This window comes from Anolis carolinensis, chromosome 3, assembly GCF_035594765.1.
Source record: "Anolis carolinensis isolate JA03-04 chromosome 3, rAnoCar3.1.pri, whole genome shotgun sequence".
In the NCBI taxonomy this organism is placed as follows: Eukaryota; Metazoa; Chordata; class Lepidosauria; order Squamata; family Dactyloidae; genus Anolis; species Anolis carolinensis.
Window position 1 is genome coordinate 12,714,362 of NC_085843.1, and position 25,587 is coordinate 12,739,948.

Genomic DNA, 25,587 nt, shown 5'->3' on the forward strand with positions numbered 1-25,587 from the left:
ATAAAATACCAGTGTTCATCTGCTCACCCATAGAAAATCATGAGAACCATGTCTAACAAACTAGAGCTGATGCTGTCTATCCAATGTAATCTTCTGAATCAGCGCCACAAATAACCCCAGGATCAGGCCTAAAAACCAAGACACCAGTACTTTTTTTGTTGGGCTGTGTTCCTTAGTTAGAATCACCAGCTGAAGGACAAGCCATAGTTCCTGTACCATTTACATTTGGTAGAAGAAAAAATACTGGCTGAAAAGTCTTTTTCAAAACAACTATTAGAGGAACTTCAACTGGCAATCCTGCCTCTAGAACAGGAATGGGCATATGCTGTGAATCAGAAGTACATTTTTGGGATCTACCAAACAACAGAGAGCTGCAACAGCATGTTTTGCAGCAACTGGAGGAGACCTTTCTGGTAAATGACAATTACATTTAGTCAACTTTAGATATTATTCTTGTCTGGCTTTAGAGTGAAGAGCTCCCTAAACAGTATTTGTGGGTAAAACTGTGCCCCCCAGTGGCTATTTTGTCCAATTAAGTGTCTTTGAGGTTTTCAGAATTTCGGGCATCCAAGGATGTATGTGGCCCATGAAGTAAATGTTTCTCAAACGACATCTAGAATATGAAACTCTTAATTCCTCAATTATAATTTGAATGGGAGGAGATACTTACACTGAATGATTTGTTTCCAAAGGGCAGAGACACCCCATAGTACCTGTGTTCAGCAAAGACCAGTATGGCATCAAGCTCCTCAGCCACATTCCACATAAAACCCTGGAAGAGAGCAATAATTTACTCTGAAGTCAGGGAAGAGTTGAAGATAATCAAACACTTCCATTGCATTTCTAGATGTTGTACAGAGGTCGAAAGCCAAGACTGTTTCCACTCACAGGACCACAACTTTACTCACTGTATTATTAGCAAACCAGGTGATATCTCCTTCGTTGCCAGTATAGAACAGGATTGACCCAACATCTCTCTTCCAATGTTGCTCAGCTATGAGGTAGCGCTGTTTGAAAGTGCGATTTTCATAAAAACCAAAGTGGTCGATCTGTAGCAAAACATAGAAAAGAGTATATGTTATGGAATATATGTGAAGCTGCCTTCTATTGACACAGGCTGCTGCTTCATCAAGTCCAAGATTTTTCATCCCATTTCAAATTTCTCTTGTCTCACTTTATTATTATTATTATTATTATTATTATTATTATTATTATTAAACTTTATTTGTACCCCGCTAGCATCTCCCGAAGGACTCGATGCGGTTTACAAAGGCCAAGGCCTCAACACACAATATAACAATACAAAACAAAAAGCAAATTAAAAACAATTAAAACAGTATAAACAACAAGCAATAACAATACGCTAAAACACAATAGAACTGGGCCGGGCCAGAGTAATGGGTACAAGATTAAAAGTGCTGGTGTGACAGGTGATATATAAGGCTTATAGGGCAAGTGCAGAGTGCGATTAGAGTTCTTTATGAAGGATTGTTCCTAGTCCTAAAAGAAGATAAAATACAAAACATTCTGTATATATAGTGTATACTCTACTACTGCACTTCAACCCTTCCTAAAATGAAAAACAGTTATTGGTGGGAGCTGTCCCATTTTAGATGTATGCAAAGTGAGATACATAAGCAGATCTGGGAGAAAAACTGAAAAGATTCAGGGGAAAATGTCATCCCTCCCCCAAGGAAGTTAGAAATAGAGAAAATATTTACTCTTTTGAAATCAGTGAAACATATTTAAGATAAAATTCAGTTTACAAAAAATGCCCGAATTACAGTGCATAAGAAACAATAATTCCTGTCATATACACGAGATCCATTTCTGTACCTTAGCAGGCACTACAATCAAGGCAGGTGTGATACACACTAGTATAGAATTCAGTATTTTTACTTCCAAACTGGGACATGAGAGAAGCCTCCCAGCAGCATGGCAACACACCCGGGCATCCCCTGGGCAACATCTCTGTAGACGACCAATTCTCTCACACCAGAAGTGACTTGCAGGATGTTTTCAAGTTGTGTCTAACACAATAAAAATACTTCCAAACTCTACTTTATATCCAAATATACTGACAATCAACTCCTCAAAATTATGAGCATTTCTGTTCAAATACTAAACTTCATTTTATCTATCTATCAACATTCTCTTTTGAAATTAGGGAAGTATATTTAAGATAAAATTCTACACTTTATTACATCTATATGCTACACTTTATGATACCTACATATAATTTTGGTTTTTTTCCTACACCTGAGTCTCAAAAGGTAAAATCCAAAATATATGCATAAAGGTAGTCTATAAAGGAGCCACAGTCTGCAATTCTTTCTTTAGTACTTGGTAGGTAGGTCCACTGTTTTGCTAGTGAAAAGGAAAAAAGATCCCACCTAAACATTAACAAGAACTTCATGGTGGTAAAAATTGCTCCATAGTGGAATATGCTGCTTTGGAGTGTTTATCTCTGGAGGTTTTTTAAACAGAGGGTGGATGCTATTTCTCAAGAGTACTTTGAGTGTGTAATTCTTGCAGAATGGGGTTGAGTGTGGCGTGACCTTTGGGGTCTCTCTCCACCTCTATGATTCTACAAGTTCATAGAACTTAAATATTTCTTTCAGCAAATACAAATGAAAGAAAGGGACAGCAGATGGAGCTCTTGGGCAGGCTATTTTTAATTCCACACTATTTGGCAGCCTTGTGCATTCTGCTTATAACAAGCAAAGTCTAGCCCAAGGACGGGCAAACTTTGGCCCTCCAGGTGTTTTGGACTTCAACTCCCACAATTCCTAACAGCCTACTTGGGGACCACTGGTGGTCCATGGACCACAGATTGGGAACCACTGGTGTAAAGCAATGCTGTACTTCTTTTAAAACTGAAAAGAAGGAAATGTCTAGCATCAGCTTTCACAGACTCCAATGCATTTCATTGGAAACCACCCCCATCATTTCATACCTTCCTATTTGGAAAGTACAGGTTCAAGTAATAATTTGTCACCCCACATTTTCAGTTGCTTCTAAAATATCCTAGTTTTCCTTTCCACCTCTCACCTCCCTCTATTGTATTCAGTTTACTTCAATTATTACAAACTGATTTCAAAGTAGTTTGCACTCAGTTCACCAAGGCAGAGAGAAAGGAATGGGGTAACTTTTCATTTGGAGTAGTTTTCATTTGGAACCCATGAGATTTCTTTATACAGTACTAGAAATGTGTTTTTTCTTCACATTTAGTTGCAACAGTGCTACAGTTTTCCTCTGTGTGCATTCATCCACTATCTGTTTTAAAAACAAGGATAGGGTGGTGATGGTATTGGCTTGTGAACAATAGACAACATGCACAAACTACAATCCAATTGTTGGTACCATGCAAAGGACAGTGCTGAACAAAGGCTCTTGGACTAGCCTCCAATGCTGTAAGACACAGGTCAAGAGGGCACATCCTGTCTGTTTGTTTGTTTTTTATCCCTGTAGACAGACTTAGGGAAGTCACAGGACATCCTCCTCCAGTTCAAGCCCATGCCTATCTTTTAAAAGCCTTCCCCAGTCTCATTTATAATAGGCAAAAAGAGAAGAGCAAAAGCAGCAAGGCTAACCTTATTCATGTTTACTCAGAAGTAAGTTACGCCACAGTCAAATGTAGGGTTGCCAGTTCATAAGACCACCTTAGACCCCATACTGGGTGGCAATGGATAAATTGTCCCAGGTCCTGAAGTCTCTAAGACAAAACCTGAGATATTGTTGGGGACACTCCTGGAGATGGCATCAAGTATTAACCAGCATGATGTAGAGGTTTGGGTGTCTGAAGGTGAGGATTTGAATCCCTGCTTGGCCATCACACCCACTGGCTGACCTTGGAGCAAGTCACACTCTCTCAGTCTCAAATGAAGGCAAGGACACATCTTGTCAAAAAAACCCCTGTTAAAGGTTTGCTTTAGGGTCAATCATTGATTGAACCATCAATGGCTTGAAAGAACTTGAAGACACGCAACAGTAAAAACAATTAAGTACCAACCATAGCTCCTCACACTAAAAATTCAAACACATGCACAAGGGGAGGACCATTCAAACACAGCAGCACCAATAACACACATTTGCTAGCACTTTGGAAATTATTTTACCATGAAAACCCTATGATGAGAGCATATTTTGCTGTGGGATAATACTCTCACTTATTATGGGTAGATAGGATAAGAACATTTAATGTAGTTTACTTGCCTCTATCCTGAGGCTGGATACAGATGGGGAGACTTGGTGCCACAATGACTGGGAGGAGGAAAAGGAAGCCAGCAAAATAAATACAAAGACATCCTCGCCCCAAAATCTTGTGAACTGCGTCAACAAATCAATTAAGATGACAACTTGGAGCAAGTTGCTGTTCTCTTAAATGAGCTGGACATTTCCACCCAAGTCTTCATTGTAGTTTTTAATGTTGGTCACTTTGTGTCTCCTTTGACAGAGGAAAAATGGGGTATAAATACAAATAATAATAATAATAACACATTTTATCCTAACTGATCTTGGGAGCTGAACAAGATCAGTCCTGATTAGTACTTGGATGGAAGACTACCAATTAATACTAGGTGCTGTGGCTCTTTCAGAAGACGGAACTGGGAAATGCACTGGGTATTCCATGCTATGAATCCTATGAAATTAATGGGGGTTACCATAAGTCAACAGGTGATTTAAAGGCAAATGCACACGTACACACACAAACACACAAATACAACCTCATCTAATGTATTTATTTATTTATTTGTGGTATTTATACACCGGCCTTCTCAACCCTGAATGGGACTCAGGGTAGTTCACGGTGTTGGCAACAATTCATTGTGCTCAATAAAAAATATAAAACATCAAAGTTGACCCCCCCATAAAACATTAAACATTATTAAACACATCACATAAAATAATATCATATATCACACAAAGACATAGCCATTTTCCGTATACAGTCCTGGGTCATTGCACCTGGGGATGAACCAGAAAAATTGGAGAACAAGGGCCAGGCCCTGAGATCTGGCAACCCTAATCATGTGCTTTAACACAACAGCCCAGAGCTGATGCTGCTGTGTCCTTTGCAATTATCACAAATATGGCCGAACAACAAGCATATGCGATTGAATTACGAGTTCTATAGCTCTTAGCAGATGGGAGCAAATTTGTTTCAATGACAAGTTCTACGCCACCGTAAAGGCCAATTATGCTGTGAAATGTGGTATCATGAGCCTTGGTTCACATAAGTGTATTCCACAATTATAGTCCATAGCCACAAATTCTGCATCCATGGCTTGGAAACATTTCCCAAACAAATCTAAAAATGCATAGAGTTGGACTTGAGCATCCACAGATGTTGGTATCCACTTGGGAGTCCCAGAACTAAACTACAGCAGATACCAAGGACCCACTTTTTATTAATATTCAGGTTGACAAGAGGGCTGGTTTTGCCATACCAAAACCAACACAGAGATCCTTTCAAAATTAGATCAACAGAATTGAGATACTTGTTTTGCAAAGCAATAAGCAAAAAAGGAAGCAAAATTAGGGGAACGCAGACAAAAGGGAAGTCAGAGTAGCAGTAAAGGACCTTTAGTTGCTAGTCCAGATACTCAAAAGAAAACAATGTGGTTCTCATTGCAGTGACATTTCAAGCAAAGATTTGAGGAACTTCAAGAGGCAGAAAGGAAACAAGAAAGAAAAGAGCTGACTAAAAAAGGAACTTATTCTCTTCTGATGTGTGATCACGATCAGTTAAGTGCATTATTAGTTCTTGCTCAGACTCTTCCACTGTGCACTGTACTTCTTAAATGTTCTTAAATATTTCTTTTATTCAGGTATGTTTTTAGCTTTATAAAGAAGAGAAAGAAGTGAAAGCTCTGTTATGAGATTTCCAAACCCATTGGACAACAACTATCACCAATCCATTAGGCAGGCAGGCATTATTTTATATCTTGCCTTTCTCATTGTGCAGAGGAAAGGTGGCTTACACGGTACATCTATATTATAGAATTAATGCAGCTTGACACCACTTTAACTACCATGACTCAATGCTAAGGAGTAATGGGAGTTATAGTTTGGTGAAACACCAGAACTTTGTTGTTGTTGTGTACTTTCAAGCAATTTCCAATTTAACTGAGATCTCAAGGCAAAATCTATCTGGGAGTTTACTCACCAAAGACCATCCAGTGGTTTTTTTGTTTGTTTTTTGTCCCAACAGGGAATCAAACACTGGTCTTCAGACTCACAGTCCAATGCTTAAACCATTATATCATGCTGGCTCCTCAAAAGCTAAAGATTGGATAGAGCAGAATCCTTTACCAGCTCAAACTTTATTGCATTGATTAATGGAGGCATGCTGCTGCAGTCTAACATTGAAAATCTGTTTGCCTGGCCCTCCTTTAGCAATGATGCTCCCAAAATGATGCTCCAGCTAGATAGAGAATATAAAAGACTAGCTGTGCCCGGCCACGCGTTGCTGTGGCGAAGTCTGGTGGTATGGGAAATAAAGTATTGAGGAATTGGTGGTAGTTAAGGTCAAGGGTAAAGGTTTTCCCCAGACATTAAGTCCAGTCGTGTCTTACTCTGGAGGTTGGTGCTCATCTCCATTTCTAAGCCGAAGAGCCGGCGTTGTCCGTAGACTCCTCCAAGATCATGTGGGATGACTACATGGAACGGCGTTACCTTCCCGCCGGAGCAGTACCTATTGATGCACTCACATTTGCATGTTTTCGAACTTCTGGGTTGGCAGAAGCTGGAGCTAACAGTGGGGGCTCTCTCCGCTCCCCCAATTCAAACCTGTGGCCTTTCAGTCCAGAAGTTCAGCAGCTCAGTGCTTTAACACGCTGTGCCATCAGGGGATATTATTTCCTAAAGGTTGTGAATATACAATATTTCTGATTGGTTTTTTTTGTTTGTTGGAGGCAAGTATGAATGCTACAATTAGGAAAAATGATTAGGATGTAATGGCCTTGCAGCTTTAAAGCCTGGCTGTTTCCTCCCTGAGTGAAGTTTTTGTTGGGAGGTGTTAGCTGGCCCTGATTGTTTCCTGTCTGGAATTCCCGTTTTCAGAGTGGTGTTGTTTGCGATATTTTGTGCTTCTACTGTCTGTGGCCCTGAGAAAACAGAGGATTTTCCAGACTTTGATGATGGGAATACTTTGTTGGGAGGTGTTAGCTGGCCCTGACTGTTTCCTGTCTGGAATACCCTTGTTTTCAGAGTGATGTTGTTTGCAATATTTTATGTGCTTCTACTGTCTGTGGCCCTGAGAAAACAGGATTTGCCAGACTTTGATGATGGGAATACTTTGTTGGGAGGTGTTAGCTGGCCCTGATTGTTTCCTGTGTGGAATTCCCCTGTTTATTTACTGTCCTGGTTTTAGAGATTATATTGTTCTGCATTATTCTATCCCAGTAATTATTTCATATTAAAGAAGAATCTCACTTATCCAACATTCGCTTATACAATGTTCTGGATTATCCAACGCAGTCTGCCTTTTCATAATCAATGCTTTTGTAGTCAGTGTTTTAAATTCATTGTGATATTTTAGTGGTAAATTTGTAAATACAGTACAGTAGAGTCTCACTTATCCAACATAAACGGGCCGGCAGAACGTTGGATAAGCGAATATGTTGGATAATGAGGAATTAAGGATAACCCTATTAAACATCAAATTAAGTTATGATTTTACAAATTAAGCACCAAAACAACATGTTAGACAACAAATTTGTCAGAAAAAGTAGTTCAGTACACAGTAATGCTATATAGTAATTACTGTATTTATGAATTTAGCACCAAAATATCACGATATATTGAAAGCATTGACTACAAAAATGCGTTGGATAATCCAGAACGTTGGATAAGCGAGTGTTGGATAAGTGAGACTCTACTGTAAATACTACATAGCATTACTGCGCATGGAACTACTTTTTCTGTCAAATTTGTTGTATAATATGATGTTTTGGTGCTTAATTTGTATAACGATTACCTAATTTGATGTTTAATTGGATTTTTCTGAATCCCTTCTTATTATCCAACATATTCACTTATCCTGCCGGCCTGTTTACGTTGGATAAGTGAGACTCTACTGTATATTTCTAATCTTATATTATCTGCTCAGAACTGGATTATATGAGGCTCCTTCTTCACAGCTATATAAAATGCACACTGAAGTGGATTATATGGTAGTGTGGAGTCAAGATAATCCAGTGCAAAGCAGATAATATAAGATTATAAATGGGTTATATAGCTGTGTTGAAGGGTCTACACTGCCATATAATCCAGTGCAAATTAGATAATCTGTGGAAGACGTCTAAGTGAGGCCTAAATCTGTCTGTCCCCTAACTGAAACCTGGCTGTCCCTTGGTTGCTAGGCAACCAAGTGGGCAGAGATTAGCCCTCTAAACTGGCAGCAATTGGATAAAAAAATTATTGCTCTCCCTCTAATTAGGACTTTATTTTTCTTTTCTTTTTGTTGTATCAACCTTGAGGCGTGGATGATGGGTTGTGTTGTCAAATTTTGAGGTTGGGGGGCCTGTACTTTTGTTGTTTTGTGAATTGCCGTGATGCCATCACTCTTTTATATATATAGATATAAGGGAGAGGGATGTTAAAAGGGGCTTCTTTAGCAGAGGCTTTAACTCAGATATGTCGGTACAGCTGAAAATATTTCTATAGAAGTTGAAAAACAATTGGAAACACAACATTAAAACAAAAATTTTTAAAACTAGAATCATAGAGTTGAAAGAGACCAAAAAGTTGATCCAGTCAACCCTCTTCTGCCATGCACTCAAAGCACTAGACAGATGGTCATCCAGCCTCTGTTTAAAAACCTCCATAAAATGAGACTCCAGCATGCTGACGCAGAAGTGTATTCCACTGATGACCAGCTCTTACTGTCAGGAAGTTCTTCCTAATGTTTAGGTGGAATCTATTTGCCTACACTTTAAATCCATTACTGTGCTCTAGACCCCAGAGCATAAAAAATAATAAAACCACAACACCATGAAAAGGCCTTTATGCCATATGAATCATACTCCCACCTGAACAAAAAGGTTATTGAAGGAAAGGGAAAAGGACGCTAAATGAATTTGCCATGGGAGAAAATTCCATGACTTGGGAGCCACAAAGAAGCACTATGTATAGGTTCTCCTACCCAGCAGAAATCTGTTCCTTGAAGTTCTGACCATACTGAAGCGTGCAGAAAAATTAGCAGAAACCAGTCTCATTGAATTTTCATGGTCCAGGTAAAATAGATATGCAGCAAAAAAAAAAGCTCAGGAGGAAAGAAGAAAGAGAACCTATACCTACAAGTTGGTGCTGTGATGAAGGAAATGACACTGTTATTCCCAACTGGTTTATTCCTAATGCACTTTTGGATGTTTATCCTTGCTAGCTGGTAACAGTTCTGCAATACACTGAGAACAGGCATTACCTGATGGTATTTAATCTCCCTGCCTGGAAAATGGGGAGACAGTGACTATGTTTTATTTTAACACCTAGAAAGGTTCAGTGCTACCAGGATGTGTTCTTGGCTGTGAGATGTTGGACAAAATGTCCTTGTTCTGTACGTGTGCCAACAAAGCGTACTGGGGCTGGAAGAACATAAAAGTAGCTGCATGCAAGACAAAACAAAAACATTCATTCTCATTCTCACTGCCATTTTGATCCATTCGTGTTAATGCAAAGCTAAGGAACTTTGGCTTAATTGCCATGAAGACACATGAACTTACAACAGATGGGTGAAGAGCTAAATCAGATAGAAGAGGAAGCAATAATCAGGCACATTTCTATTTTGCAAGAAGTGATTTGCCAGACTTATGCCTCAGTACCTAACAATCACTCAATTCCTGCGAGAAGCCTTCAGCTCCATTCCAAAGGATAATATTCCATTTCATCTTCACCTTCAAAGTAGTTGGGAACCTTAGTTTCCATTTATTTTATAAGGACTCCACCTCAAACCATTGCAAAATAGTGTTCTTACAAAGGGAAATTGTGTCATGTTGTTTTATGCGGTATCCCACATGCAAATAGACTTTTTTTGTTTTTCTCCTACATTGTGCTAGCTTCCTTTCTACTAAACACTACTAGGTTCACAAATCACTTAGATTCCTGTTTGGAGTATCTGTGTATATACATTGGTATATATGTACAGACCTTCTCAGATCAGCTATGAAAAAGATTCCTTTCAGGAAAAAAAGAAAACAAACAGGGAAGATGTTTTTTATCATAGACCTGCAGGTATTGGAAGAGACTCCAACTGTCACCTATTGCAGCTTTGTTCTTTTTGAATGCTTGGAAGTCTATTCCAAGAAGGCAATATCAGACTAATGTCAATGTTTCTTCTCCAACACATTACTCAAATGCTGTCATATGATCTGCCATGCTCCAATTCATGACCTACATGGGAAAACCAAAAGAACCCGCATCTTCAGATGAGTTGCTGGAAGCATGTTTACCTTTCTTTACCTGGCAGAGTCAAGTTAGTTCTGACTCTGAAAGAGAATGTATACCCACTAGACATGTGCGCAAAATTCATTCTTACAATATCTTCGTCTTCCGTTTATTTGGAACATGAAACAGGAAGCTCCCTCCCCACATGAAACCAAGCTCGACACACACTTATCAGTATCTGCCTGCAGCCAGGTGCCTTATGTAATGTAGCCATCCCCTTAAAAAAACCTGAAAAAAGTTGATGAGAACTTTTAGAGTCCTGCAAACTCCCCTGGACAACGATATCCCCCAGTGATTTGTCAAACAATACACAATTATTTTTAACTAGCCTTAGGAAGCATAAATCCTTTATCCTAAAGTTTTGATTAATTAAGGATGCTTTTCAATGACACTTTGATCCAGGCTTCCTTTTGTTTGGAATCACAATCTGGTTTTAATTACAATTACAGCCATCCCTACACACAGATGTTGCCTGAAGTTAACATCCATATGGCTTAGTCATGTATGGAACTTTTTTAAATCAATTTTATCAGTTCAATGACTGCATAATCTCAATAGGGCCTTTACTCAAAATTATGCCCAAAATCTATCTGCAAATCTATGTCTAAACCTATGCATGTATTGGTGGCCACTTTTTGAGTTTACCAATCTTCACACCACACTTAAGACCAGCAAAACAAACACTCAGGTTGGTCAAGAGCTTGCAAACAATGGGTCATTATTCTTCTGAACAAATGTATTCAATTAATATTTATCAGGGTACAATGTGAGTTAGGTATATTTACAATCCAGCTACGTTGATGTCATGCAGAACCTCCATTAACAGGACCATGTGACTGGCACTATACCTGAACTCAGTGCAGCACAATGTCAAAGATATGGCCTCAAGATATGGCCATTGGTGTTTCTTCATACAAGACAGGACATTCCCTCAGCACTGACAATTTTCTATGCACAATTCCTGATCAGCTAACATTGCGATTACTACATTGAAACCCGAATCAACTTAAGTTTTATATCTAAAAAATGTATCTGGGTCAAATTACCAGGTCACTTAGAAAAGGTGCAAAAAAAAGGCAATCAAAATGATTGAGAAACTGGAGCAAACTCTAGGTCACCTAGAGAGTAAAGGGCATGAAAGGTGTGCACAATTTGACAATTAGAAAGATGTCATCTAATCTTGGAAGTTAAGGAAGACCAGACTACCAACACAAATCAAGTGACAGGGGGTATATTTCACAGAAAAGAATTAACGAAACAATCACTGAGTATTCCCTGCCTAAGAAAATTCATGGGGTTGCCATATGTCAACAGGCAATTTGAAGGCATACATACTGTCAGGACCCAGGCTGCAGAGCACCAATAACCTTACACAGAGGCCAGAATCTATCTAATATCTTTATTAAAGAAATATATAAAGTCAATAAAAACAAGTGAAGAATATAGTTCAGAAGCAGACCTTTCAGATGAGGTCAAATATAGTCCAGAAATGTATTGTCCAATATAAGATATTAGAGTTCAAAGTTTTAATCCACTTGACCGAAACACACACTTTGCCAAGCAATAGTGTGGGGAAATGACAGAGTCTTTAAAGTCCAATGTAGCTTGACAACAAGGCTGGAAAATAAACTTGATTCTTGGCTAGATCAAAGACTTGAAACGAGGCAAAGAAGCATGAAACAAGGTCCGTGGCAAAACGTGAAACAAGGCAGGCTTGAAACTTGATCCGGGAAGCAAGGAACTGGGGTTACGAAGTCCACACACGATCTCTCTCCTCAAGCTGATCAATTGACTCCGCAAAGTTCCCCTTGCGACAAACACCTATATTGGGTCTCGTTTTCCCGCCAACAGAACACTTTCCCTAGAGAACGAGAAGCGAAACCCAACTCTGTCCAGATGCATGACTCCTTAGAATTTCCCAAGGGAAGCAGACCTAATCAGCTAGTTGTTTGGCAGCGATTATCAGGCTCCGGCGATTAGCCTCTCTGACTCCTCTATCTCTAGTATAATTGTCCCTCCGGAAAAACGGGGGGGGGGGGGGAGTTCTGCCCAAGGCCTGTTTGGCTGAATTCTTGAGGGCAAACATCCTCCAGGTGGAGAGGCTCCGGCTCTGGCTGAACCGGCGAAAATCCCATGTTTTCCTCTTCGTCTGCCACAATATTACTAGGAACAGGACTACAAGGCCCATGAGTCATCACACATACCAGTATATGCTTCTCTATAACAGTTTCTGGGAAGTACAAGACAGAATGTATTCATATTCTGCTGACAGGCATCCTATGTTTGTATCTGCCTTCAAGTTATGGAAAAACCATAAGTTTTTTTTTTAGGCAAGTATCTCATAGGAAACCCAATTATTCTTTTTCAAATATATTTGCTGAGGTAGGCCTTTGGTTTGATCCAATGTGGTTGTTTAATGTTCTCTGGTTACAGTTAACATGTAATATAAATGCATGATTGTTCAGCATTGTTAATGTTTACTCTCAAACTTTGTGCTTTCTCTGCAAGTTTTCTGGAGCTTGTCTCTTATGAACTGCATCAGCTAAAAAGTCCTGGAAAAGTTAGTTTTTTTGTCCTTTGAAGCAATACTGTACATAAAATGCACAAGTTCAAAGCACTGCTAAGTGAAAGGCAATTTCGAAGTTTGTGCATAGAACACCAACTGCAAATAACTCCTTGCAACAAAGCACATCTAATAGAAAACTGGGAACCCCTGGAACAGATGTGTTATTTCCACTTTTATCCTTTGCACATGTTCCCTAAAAGCTTTGCCTTTGCTTTATTGGGTTTAAACTCTTACATTCACCTTGTAAAAATATTACAGCATCATGGATTTAAACATTTTTGGCTAATCTGTCCCATTAATAGCAATATTCACTTTAGTGGAGGAGGATGGCAGAAGAAATAGGAACTGGAAGTAAACAAGGATTTCACAATTCCTAGGAAGCTTGTGAACCTCCTTCCCAAAAGATAACTATGTCAAATGTTTGTTCCATCAACAAATGACTTCAGATTAAGATGGCTTATCAACATACACCTGACTCTGTTAGCCTCAGTTGAAGAGCTACTTTGTAGCATACACACTTTTAGGTAAGGGTTTCACCTAACATTAAGTCCAGTCGTGTCCGACTCTGGGGGTTGGTGCTCATCTCCATTTCTAAGCCGAAGAGCCGGCGTTGTCCGTAGACACCTCCAAGGTCATGTGGCTGGCATGACTGCATGGAACGCTATTACCTTACACACTTTTAATGTACTGTATATTGGTTTGATACTACTCCAGGCTCTATCTCATTTCTCAAAAATCCTAATAATTTTAGTTTGGTGATGATATTGGAATCACTTGTATTCTCTATCCCAACTCCTTATGTGACTGTGAATATTGTACAAATAAGGGGCTATTCATCATGCAAACACTATCTTCTTTTTCTTCTGGTTTCTCAACTTCTATTAAATACTACCCCAAATCCAGATAAAGACAATGGAATAAGATCTCAGTTAATGAAGTAAATGCATTAGGCTTTAATACCATAACAGAAAGTTTGGTGACAGAAGTAATATAGAAGAGGGATAGCCTCCTATGCCACAAAAAAGAGCAACTCAGTATGTTTCAGATCTTTCAGTTCTAAAAATCGACATGGCGTAGAGGATTGACCACTGGATTAAGACTCTGGGAAGCAGGGCTTGAGTCTCTGCTTGGCTTTGAAAACCCACTGGGTGATCCTGGATAAATCTCTCTATCACAAACATTAGCTGAGCAAATCTTGCAGTGAAAACCATGTAGGATTAACCTTGGAAACAATTTGATGGCACACAACAGTGGCAATGGTAGGCATATGTGAAATGATAAAAAGGTCAGGTAGGTCTTGCATAACTAAACAAACATTTTAATGATACAGTAGAGTCTCACTTATCCAACATAAACGGGCCAGCAGAATGTTGGATAAGCAAATACATTGGATAATAAGGAGGGATTAAGGAAAAGCCTACTAAACATCAAATTAGGTTATGATTTTACAAATTAAGAACCAAAACATCATGTTATACAACAAATTTGACAGAAAAAGTAGTTCAATACACAGTAATGCTATGTAGTAATTACTGTATTTACGAATATAGCACCAAAATATCACGATGTATTGAAAACATTGACTACAAAAATGCATTGGATAAGCGAGTGTTGGATAAGTGAGACTCTACTGTACTTTCAAAATCATCTAGGGAGGAGCTTTAATTTCACCTTGTTATGATTTCCACCTTGATGGCCAAAATGATAAATGTGTGCATCGAAACTTAATCAATGCCTCTATAAAATACACTGAACTAAAGGTTCTTCTTAGGTAAACCAGTATGATTTCTCCAAAACAATTATTTACAACCTACTTACAATACACACCTGCTTATAATAAATTGATATGACCTGCCAGGTATCTAGCAAACTTTACATTGACCTATTAGTCACGACTATTACACTTGTTTGCTACTTTGATTCTGTGTGGGTGGAGGTGAGTCAAGGTAAAAAAGGATATACTGTAATCCTGGAAAGAGAGAGAACTCTTGCGGTTGCTCAATATACAGGTTCCTGCATATAATTATTTTCATAAGCAGCTTTGGTTCTTGAAACCCAAAAGTTCATTAAGACAAACTCCAACTAGAAATCTATCAATTTTCAAGTAATTCATGATGTGAGAAGGAAGCTACCCTTTAAGAGAGAATCCATGTAAAACTAGATTTACGTATGTTTTATAAACCATGCTGCAGTGTTATTGTTGTTCATCAGCTATAGTTTGTGTTGGTGTATTTATGTGTGCCCCAAGACAGTAATTCTTCTTCCAGTATGGTCCAGGGAAGGCAAAAAGGTTGGACATGCCCATTTTAATCCCTAGGTTGCTAACAGGCACAGGAATACAGCAAGTAGAAGACTGCAAGGTATTAAGCTTTTATTATCCCTACTAACTCCCTAAACTCTGTAGCCATAATCATTGCACCATTTTCTTTTGCAAATTAAAGGATCCTTTAAGGTGGTTAGGGAACAACTCTGAAAGTTTCACCTTTCAGAATGGTTTAGGAGACCGGACAGTTTCATCTGACCTGAAAATATGTGTCCCAGGAGTTAAGTGTTTGGGTTGAACCCACAATTCATGCAAGGTGATACTACAGTAGCCACACCTTAGTAGTAGGCAAGTAGGCAGTGTGTGGTTAATAGTCTTCTCTTGAAATATTAGTAGTTAGGAGAAATGCAAAGCTAACCTCCAAAGTATTTGGGCCAGCTGGAACAATTCCAATAGCAGATACATACATAGGCTGGCTTGTGTTGTTGTAAACTGCTGTCAAGTCGGCTTCAACTTATGGCAACTCCATAGGAGGTGTCCAAGTCACCCTTTTATCATGGTAGGAGAGTAGTACCACCACAAAAAGTCCTACGTTGTCATGGTTATAGATTATTTATGATTTTTTTTACTAGGGAAACCATAGGAGGAGACAATCCAAAAAGAAACAAAAGGTAATTCCAGTATATGAGACTCCCATATTAGAAGGCACTTAATGAGCCACTGGAAATTAGTAATGATGCAACTGGAATCAAGATAAAGAGGAAGTTCGGCTATCCACTTCTCTATAAAGCTTGCTAGGCCACATAGCAACTCAAAAAATCATGCTCCTTACTGTCACAAGTTTTGGAAATGCATCAAATTTATGCAAAGCCAATCATGTCTCTGGTCAAATTCCAGCTTTTTATTGTTTTTAAACTGGGATAGTTCAAGCCTTGTGATCCTGAAGAGAAAGTTTTGCCTGAAATATCCCATTCAAAAGCAATAACTTAAGGTCATTCACCTGACAGGCATTTATGAAATACTTTTGAACGAGAGGTCCTTGTCCAAAGAAAAGGGAAGACATGGCAACTCAGTACAATATCCTAGCATAGAAAAAAAGACATAAAGATAAAATACACTGAATATTTTTTTAAAAAAATAGATTATACTGCTGCAGCTGATTAAAATAAAATTTGCTAGGTTTTTGTTTTAAAAGATCATATGATTTTTAAAAGATCATATGCAACTTTTTATCCTAGCATGAGCTTGCCTCATTCTGTATTTTGCAATTTAGCATGCTTCTATTTTCTGCTTGGCCACTGGGCACAAATATAAGCATATTCATTCACATAATGCAGGGGTCCCCAAACTAAGGCCCGCGGGCCAGATCCGGCCCGCCGGAGCCATTTATCCGGCCCGCGGCAGCTTTCCTCCCTTTCCTGCATTGTCCCGCTCCCTGCACAAGCCTTGGAGACTTGCCTTTCCGCCTTCCCGGCCACTTTTCTGCTCTATGAGCCTTTGAGCCTCACCTGGCTCCCCACTCTCCCTGCATAAGCTGTGGAGGAGCCTTACCTTTTACTGCTGATCAAAAGGTATTTTAATTATTATTTAATTAATTATTAATTACTAAGGTATGTTTCCTCCAGGTTTAGCAATACGTTGATCAGCAATATACTCCGGATTTCTCCCTGGGCTGGAGGCCTGAGTGAGGGAGAGTTTCTTTCCCCACTCAGGCTTCCAGTCCATGGAGAAATCTGGAGTATATTGCTATTTCTGATTAGCAATATACTCCGGATTTTTCCCTGGGCTGGAGGCCTGAGTGAGGGAGAGTTTCTTTCCCTACTCAGGCTTCCAGTCCTGGGAGAAATCTGGAGTATATTGCTATTTCTGATTAGCAATATACTCCGGATTTCTCCCTGGGTTGGAGGCCTGAGTGAGGGAGAGTTTCTTTCCCCACGCAGACTTCCAGTCCAGGGAGAAATCTGGAGTATATTGCTATTCTTGATTAGCAATATACTCCGGATTTCTCCCTGGGCTGGAGGCCTGAGTGAGGGAGAGTTTCTTTCCCCACTCAGGCTTCCAGTCCAGGGAGAAATCTGGAGTATATTGCTATTTCTGATTAGCAATATACTCCGGATTTCTCCCTGGGCTGGAGGCCTGAGTGAGGGAGAGTTTCTTTCCCCACTCAGACTTCCAGTCCTGGGAGAAATCTGGAGTATATTGCTATTTCTGATTAGCAATATACTCCGGATTTTTCCCTGGGCTGGAGGCCTGAGTGAGGGAGAGTTTCTTTCCCTACTCAGGCTTCCAGTCCAGGGAGAAATCTGGAGTATATTGATATTTCTGATTAGCAATATACTCCGGATTTCTCCCTGGGTTGGAGGCCTGAGTGAGGGAGAGTTTCTTTCCCCACGCAGACTTCCAGTCCAGGGAGAAATCTGGAGTATATTGCTATTCTTGATTAGCAATATACTCCGGATTTCTCCCTGGGCTGGAGGCCTGAGTGAGGGAGAGTTTCTTTCCCCACTCAGGCTTCCAGTCCAGGGAGAAATCTGGAGTATATTGCTATTTCTGATTAGCAATATACTCCGGATTTTTCCCTGGGCTGGAGGCCTGAGTGAGGGAGAGTTTCTTTCCCCACTCAGACTTCCAGTCCAGGGAGAAATCTGGAGTATATTGCTATTTCTGATTAGCAATATACTCCGGATTTTTCCCTGGGCTGGAGGCCTGAGTGAGGGAGAGTTTCTTTCCCTACTCAGGCTTCCAGTCCAGGGAGAAATCTGGAGTATATTGCTATTTCTGATTAGCAATATACTCCGGATTTTTCCCTGGGCTGGAGGCCTGAGTGAGGGAGAGTTTCTTTCCCCACTCAGAATTCCAGTCCTGGGAGAAATCTGGAGTATATTGCTATTTCTGATTAGCAATATACTCCGGATTTCTCCCTGGGCTGGAGGCCTGAGTGAGGGAGAGATTCTTTCCCCACTCAGGCTTCCAGTCCAGGGAGAAATCTGGAGTATATTGCTATTCTTGATTAGCAATATACTCCGGATTTTTCCCTGGGCTGGAGGCCTGAGTGAGGGAGAGTTTCTTTCCCCACTCAGACTTCCAGTCCAGGAAGAAATCTGGAGTATATTGCTATTCTTGATTAGCAATATACTCCGGATTTCTCCCTGGGCTGGAGGCCTGAGTGAGGGAGAGTTTCTTTCCCCACTCAGACTTCCAGTCCAGGAAGAAATCTGGAGTATATTGCTATTCTTGATTAGCAATATACTCCGGATTTTTCCCTGGGCTGGAGGCCTGAGTGAGGGAGAGTTTCTTTCCCCACTCAGGCTTCCAGTCCAGGGAGAAATCTGGAGTATATTGCTATTTCTGATTAGCAATATACTCCGGATTTCTCCCTGGGCTGGAGGCCTGAGTGAGGGAGAGTTTCTTTCCCCACTCAGGCTTCCAGTCCAGGGAGAAATCTGGAGTATATTGCTATTTCTAATTAGCAATATACTCCGGATTTCTCCCTGGGCTGGAGGCCTGAGTGAGGGAGAGTTTCTTTCCCCACTCAGGCTTCCAGTCCAGGGAGAAATCTGGAGTATATTGCTATTTCTGATTAGCAATATACTCCGGATTTTTCCCTGGGCTGGAGGCCTGAGTGAGGGAGAGTTTCTTTCCCCACTCAGACTTCCAGTCCTGGGAGAAATCTGGAGTATATTGCTATTTCTGATTAGCAATATACTCCGGATTTTTCCCTGGGCTGGAGGCCTGAGTGAGGGAGAGTTTCTTTCCCTACTCAGGCTTCCAGTCCAGGGAGAAATCTGGAGTATATTGCTATTTCTGATTAGCAATATACTCCGGATTTTTCCCTGGGCTGGAGGCCTGAGTGAGGGAGAGTTTCTTTCCCCACTCAGAATTCCAGTCCTGGGAGAAATCTGGAGTATATTGCTATTTCTGATTAGCAATATACTCTGGATTTTTCCCTGGGCTGGAGGCCTGAGTGAGGGAGAGTTTCTTTCCCCACTCAGACTTCCAGTCCAGGAAGAAATCTGGAGTATATTGCTATTTCTGATTAGCAATATACTCTGGATTTTTCCCTGGGCTGGAGGCCTGAGTGAGGGAGAGTTTCTTTCCCCACTCAGACTTCCAGTCCTGGGAGAAATCTGGAGTATATTGCTATTTCTGATTAGCAATATACTCCGGATTTTTCCCTGGGCTGGAGGCCTGAGTGAGGGAGAGTTTCTTTCCCTACTCAGGCTTCCAGTCCAGGGAGAAATCTGGAGTATATTGCTATTTCTGATTAGCAATATACTCCGGATTTTTCCCTGGGCTGGAGGCCTGAGTGAGGGAGAGTTTCTTTCCCCACTCAGACTTCCAGTCCTGGGAGAAATCTGGAGTATATTGCTATTTCTGATTAGCAATATACTCCGGATTTTTCCCTGGGCTGGAGGCCTGAGTGAGGGAGAGTTTCTTTCCCTACTCAGGCTTCCAGTCCAGGGAGAAATCTGGAGTATATTGCTATTTCTGATTAGCAATATACTCCGGATTTTTCCCTGGGCTGGAGGCCTGAGTGAGGGAGAGTTTCTTTCCCCACTCAGAATTCCAGTCCTGGGAGAAATCTGGAGTATATTGCTATTTCTGATTAGCAATATACTCTGGATTTTTCCCTGGGCTGGAGGCCTGAGTGAGGGAGAGTTTCTTTCCCCACTCAGACTTCCAGTCCAGGAAGAAATCTGGAGTATATTGCTATTCTTGATTAGCAATATACTCCGGATTTTTCCCTGGGCTGGAGGCCTGAGTGAGGGAGAGATTCTTTCCCCACTCAGAATTCCAGTCCTGGGAGAAATCTGGAGTACATTGCTATTCTTGATTAGCAATATACTCCGGATTTCTCCCTGGGTTGGAGGCCTTAGTGAGGGAGAGTTTCTTTCCCCACTCAGGCTTCCAGTCCTGGGAGAAATCTGGAGTATATTGCTATTTCGGATTTCTCCCTGGGCTGGAGGCCTTAGTGGGGCCTCTCCATTATTATTATTATTATTATTATTATTATTATTATTATTATTATTATTATTATTATTATTAACATTGAGGATGGGTGGCCATCTGTCAGGTGTGCTTTGCTGTGCTTTTGGTGCACAAAGGCAGAAGGGGGTTGGACTAAATGGCCCAAGGGTCTCTTCCAACCCTCTCCATTATTTTATTATTATTAGTAACATTGAGGATGGGTGGCCATCTGTCAGGGGTGCTTTGCTGTGCTTTTGGTGCACAAAGGCAGAAGGGGGTTGGACTAAATGGCCCAAGGGTCTCTTCCAACCCTCTCCATTATTTTATTATTATTAGTAACATTGAGTCTGGGTGGCCATCTGTCAGGGGTTCCTTGCTGTGCTTTTGGTGCAGAAAGGCAGAAGGGGGTTGGACTAAATGGCCCAAGGGTTTCTTCCAACCCTCTTTATTATTATTATTATTATTATTATTATTATTATTATTATTATTAACATTGAGGCTGTATTTGTTTCTTTTTTTAACCTCAAAATAAAATATGTGCCATGTGCATAGGCATTTGTTCATATATTTTTTTAAAAAAACTATAGTCCGGCCCTCCAACGGTCTGAGGGACTGTTAACTGGCCCCCCGTTTAAAAAGTTTGGGGACCCCTGACATAATGAATGGAGTGTGACAAAAACACTGAAAGCAGGAATGCGCAGCACTAATAGACTGTCATTTTCAACAACCCCAGCCAGTGATGAGGAATACAGGGATTATAACCCAACAACATCTGGAATGCTACATACTACCAATTCTAATTTAAAGCATGACCTTTCATGTGCTTTTGCTTCTTCATTCTAAAGAGTAGGGGGATACCTACTCTCTGCCTCCTTTCACAAGTATCTGTAGAAGCAATCTATATATATAAAATGATAAAGTTGTTTGCGCAGTGACTATAACAACAAAACTAAACATCCCAGAAATACGAAATTTGGCAACACAATGCAAAAGGCTTGCCTCCAGGTTACAACAACACAACCACACCACAAAACCACAATCCAGACCCACAAAACTCACAACAACGCATCATGCGATAACAACACAACTAAACGCCCCAGAAATACAAAACTTGGCAACACAATGCAAAAGCCTTGCCTCCCAGTTGTAACAACACAACCACACCACAAAACCACACAGGACCCACAAAACTCACAACAACGCATCGTGACTATAACAACACAACTAAACGCCCCGTAAATACGAAACTTGGCAACACAACGCAAAAGCCTTCCCTCCAGGTTGTAACAACACAACCACACCACAAAACCACAATCCGGACCCACAAAATTCACAACAACGCATTGTAACTATAACAACACAACTAAACGCCCAAGAAATACGAAACTTGGCACACAACTAAACACCCCAGAAATACAAAACTTGACAACACAACACAAAAGCCTTTTCTCCCGGTTGTAACAACACAACTACACCACAAAACCACAATCCGGACCCACAAAACTCACAACAACGCATCGTGACTATAACACAACAAAACACCCCAGTAATACAAAATTTGACAACACAACGCAAAAGCCTTGCCTCCCAGTTGTAAGAACACAACCACAACACAAAACTCACAATCCGGACCCACAAAACTCACAACAACGCATCATGACTATAACAACACAACTAAACGCCCCAGAAATATAAAACTTGGCAAAACAGTGCAAAAGCCTTGCCTCCCGGTTGTAACAACACAACCACACCACAAAACCACACCGGACCCACAAAACTCACAACAACACATCATGACTATAACAACACAACTAAACGCCCCAGAAATACGAAACTTGGCAACACAACACAAAAGCATTCCCTCCCAATTGTAACAACACAACCACACCACAAAACCACAATCCGGACCCACAAAACTCACAACAATGCATCGTGACTATAACAACACAACTAAACGCCCCAGAAATACAAAACTTGGCACACAACTAAACGACCCAGAAATACAAAACTTCGCAACACAACACAAAAGCCTTGCCTCTCAGTTGTAACAACACAACCACACCACAAAACCACAATCCAGACCCACAAAACTCACAACAACGCATTGTGACTATAACAAATACAACATTTGACAACACAAGTCATCCACCTCCCCAATCCCTACATTCACACTTGGCCTCCAAAAAAACAATTACAATAATAACAATGACAACAACAACAACAACAATAAGAATCAACACCATCACAGGCAAGAAACAGCCAGGCACTGAGGCTGAGAGGCCAGTCAATGCTACACTGGGCCTCCAAAAAACAATACAGTAGCATCTAACTTATCCAACCTTCATAATCACTACAACAACAATAACAATAAACACCTACACAGACAAAACAAAAAAAGACTATTGTACCACAATAAAAATATAAACCGCACTCAGCAGAATCAGACATTACAATTAACAACAAACCAAGGCCAACAGGGATCTCAAGCAATTATCAATCAACACAAAAATTGAAGAAGGTAACAGACTTCAAATACTACTACTAATGTGAGTATAAAGAAGGTGGAGGTCACAGCATCAATACAACCTAATGTAGACTGACCAACACCACCAGACTAAGCCACAGCAACGCGTGGCCGGGCACAGCTAGTCTATATATATAAAAGGATAAAGTTGCGGGCGCAGTGACTATAACAACAAAACTAAACATCCCAGAAATACGAAATTTGGCAACACAATGCAAAACGCTTGCCTCCAGGTTACAACAACACAACCACACCACAAAACCACAATCCAGACCCACAACACTCACAACAACGCATCATGCGATAACAACACAACTAAACGTCCCAGAAATACGAACCTTGGCACACAACTAAACGACCCAGAAATATAAAACTTGACAACACAACGCAAAAACCTTGCCTCCCGGTTGTAACAACACAACCACACCACAAAACCACTATCCGGACCCACAAAACTCACAACAATGCATTGTGACTATAACAACACAACTAAACACCCCAGAAATACGAAACTTGGCACACAACTAAACGTCCCAGAAATACAAAATTTGACAACACAACGCAAAAGCCTTGCCTCCCAGTTGTAACAACACAACCACACCACAAAACCACACCGGACCCACAAAACTCACAACAACGCATCATGTCTATAACAACACAACTAAACGCCCCAGAAATACAAAACTTGGCAACACAACGCAAAAGCATTCCCTCCCAATTGTAACAACACAACCACACCACAAAACCACAATCCGGACCCACAAAACTCACAACAATGCATCGTGACTATAACAACACAACTAAACGCCCCAGAAATACAAAACTTGGCACACAACTAAACGACCCAGAAATACAAAACTTCGCAACACAACACAAAAGCCTTGCCTCTCAGTTGTAACAACACAACCACACCACAAAACCACAATCCAGACCCACAAAACTCACAACAACGCATTGTGACTATAACAAATACAACATTTGACAACACAACTCATCCACCTCCCCAATCCCTACATTCACACTTGGCCTCCAAAAAAACAATTACAATAATAACAATGACAACAACAACAACAATAAGAATCAACACCATCACAGGCAAGAAAGAGCCAGGCACTGAGGCTGAGAGGCCAGTCAGTGCTAAACTGGGCCTCCAAAAAACAATACAGTAGCATCTAACTTATCCAACCTTCATAATCACTACAACAACAACAATAATAAACACCTACACAGGCAAAACAAAAAAAAGACTATTGTACCACAATAAAAATATAAACCGCACTCAGCAGAATCAGACATTACAATTAACAACAAACCAAAGACAACAAGGATCTCAAGCAATTATCAATCAACACAAAAATTGAAGAAGGTAACAGACTTCAAATACTACTACTAATGTGAGTATAAAGAAGGGTGGAGGTCACAGCATCAATACAACCTAATGTAGACTGACCAACACCACCAGACTAAGCCACAGCAACGCGTGGCCGGGCACAGCTAGTAGGCATATAAATGAGGTTTTTAAAATATTTTCATTTCTTCTGATCCTTTCTACCCTCAGGCCCCATGAAGAATTTTGAAGAACCCCAAATACTTGCACTGTATATGCACTACAACCTACAATGACCATGACAAAAGTTATTATATCCAATAGTGTGTGTTGGCTTTTACTTATGGGCACAACTGATTTTGTTTTCAGTTGCATGAGCAAGATGATGCAAGAAAGCTTTTGGAAGGGAAAGGAAAAAAAATCTATAGAGTGACAAGACTCCATTCTCCAAAGGCTTTGTTACTGTATTAAGAACTGACTGAAGGAAAAAGCTGCAAATTAAAGCAGGAAGCTCTTCATTTCCACACATCCTTAAAGAGTCACATCTGCAGGCTGACCTGCCGATAAGTACATAAACATAAGATTTCACTGAGAGTGCACAGGCAACAACTTCCGCACTTTCCCAATGCTCAAGGGCCATTGTTTCATTCACTACATCCTTGCCATGACTGCCACGAGTAGATAAAGTGACTGCTACGAGTACATGGACAGGTCCACCCCATCCTCAAGTTAATGTATTACTTGAGGATGGGTTTGGGGGCCAAATTTAGACTTTGATCTAACCTGTGGATAAGTCAAAAGCTATTTCACTGAAGTCCCCGAGAAGAGCAACTGCAAGACCAAAGTATTGGTTCACTCACTCTGCTGCCAAGACAGGCTGCATTGACAAATGGACATGAGAAAAACTTCTTTATGGCCTATTTACTATATTACTAGTATACCTACCCAGCTTTGGTTTAGTTAATTTGAGAGCCCCTAGGACCACCAACCCCGAGCAAATTTGCATCCTCCATAGACTACAGTTTAAATCAGATTATCTCATACATGCCCATCAAATTTGATACAAATCCATCTAGCTATTTTCTAGGAAATCATTGATATTTTCTACGAGGGCTCCCTAGAAATAGACTTTCTGTATAAAGCATAGCAGATCATTTCAGACATACCATGCAAATCTGAAAGCCATCCAATTATTTTTGCCTAACACAGTAAATTAGGAGGAGTCCAGTTTAAATTATATAGATTACAACTTGATTTTTAACTTTTTTCCAAAGCAACTTTATTTAAAAAAAAGTCTCAACTACTCAAACAAATAGATGCTACCTAAAAGCAAAAGTTCAATCTACAGAAACAAAATGAAAGAAGAGAAGACGAGAATAATCTAGCCATTGAAGCATTTGTTCATCTACTTCAGGATGGATGAGATTCCAAAATTTATGCTTTACACCACTAGCAAGGAGCCCCAGGTTGCGTAGGGGGTTAAACCGCTGAGC

General features: G+C 40.3%; 1 protein-coding gene across 1 annotated transcript in view; it reads right to left on the minus strand.

Annotated features, from left to right (window-relative positions):
- The window catches only part of prcp (prolylcarboxypeptidase), a 43,498-nt gene that overhangs the window by 12,407 nt on the left and 5,504 nt on the right, over positions 1-25,587 (minus strand). The window contains exons 2-3 of the mRNA XM_003219364.4: positions 909-1,049; positions 671-772 (exon numbers count right to left, since the gene is read on the minus strand). Of these exons, the coding sequence (XP_003219412.2) occupies positions 671-772; positions 909-1,049 (243 nt within the window). The remainder of the gene's footprint in view (positions 1-670; positions 773-908; positions 1,050-25,587) is intronic.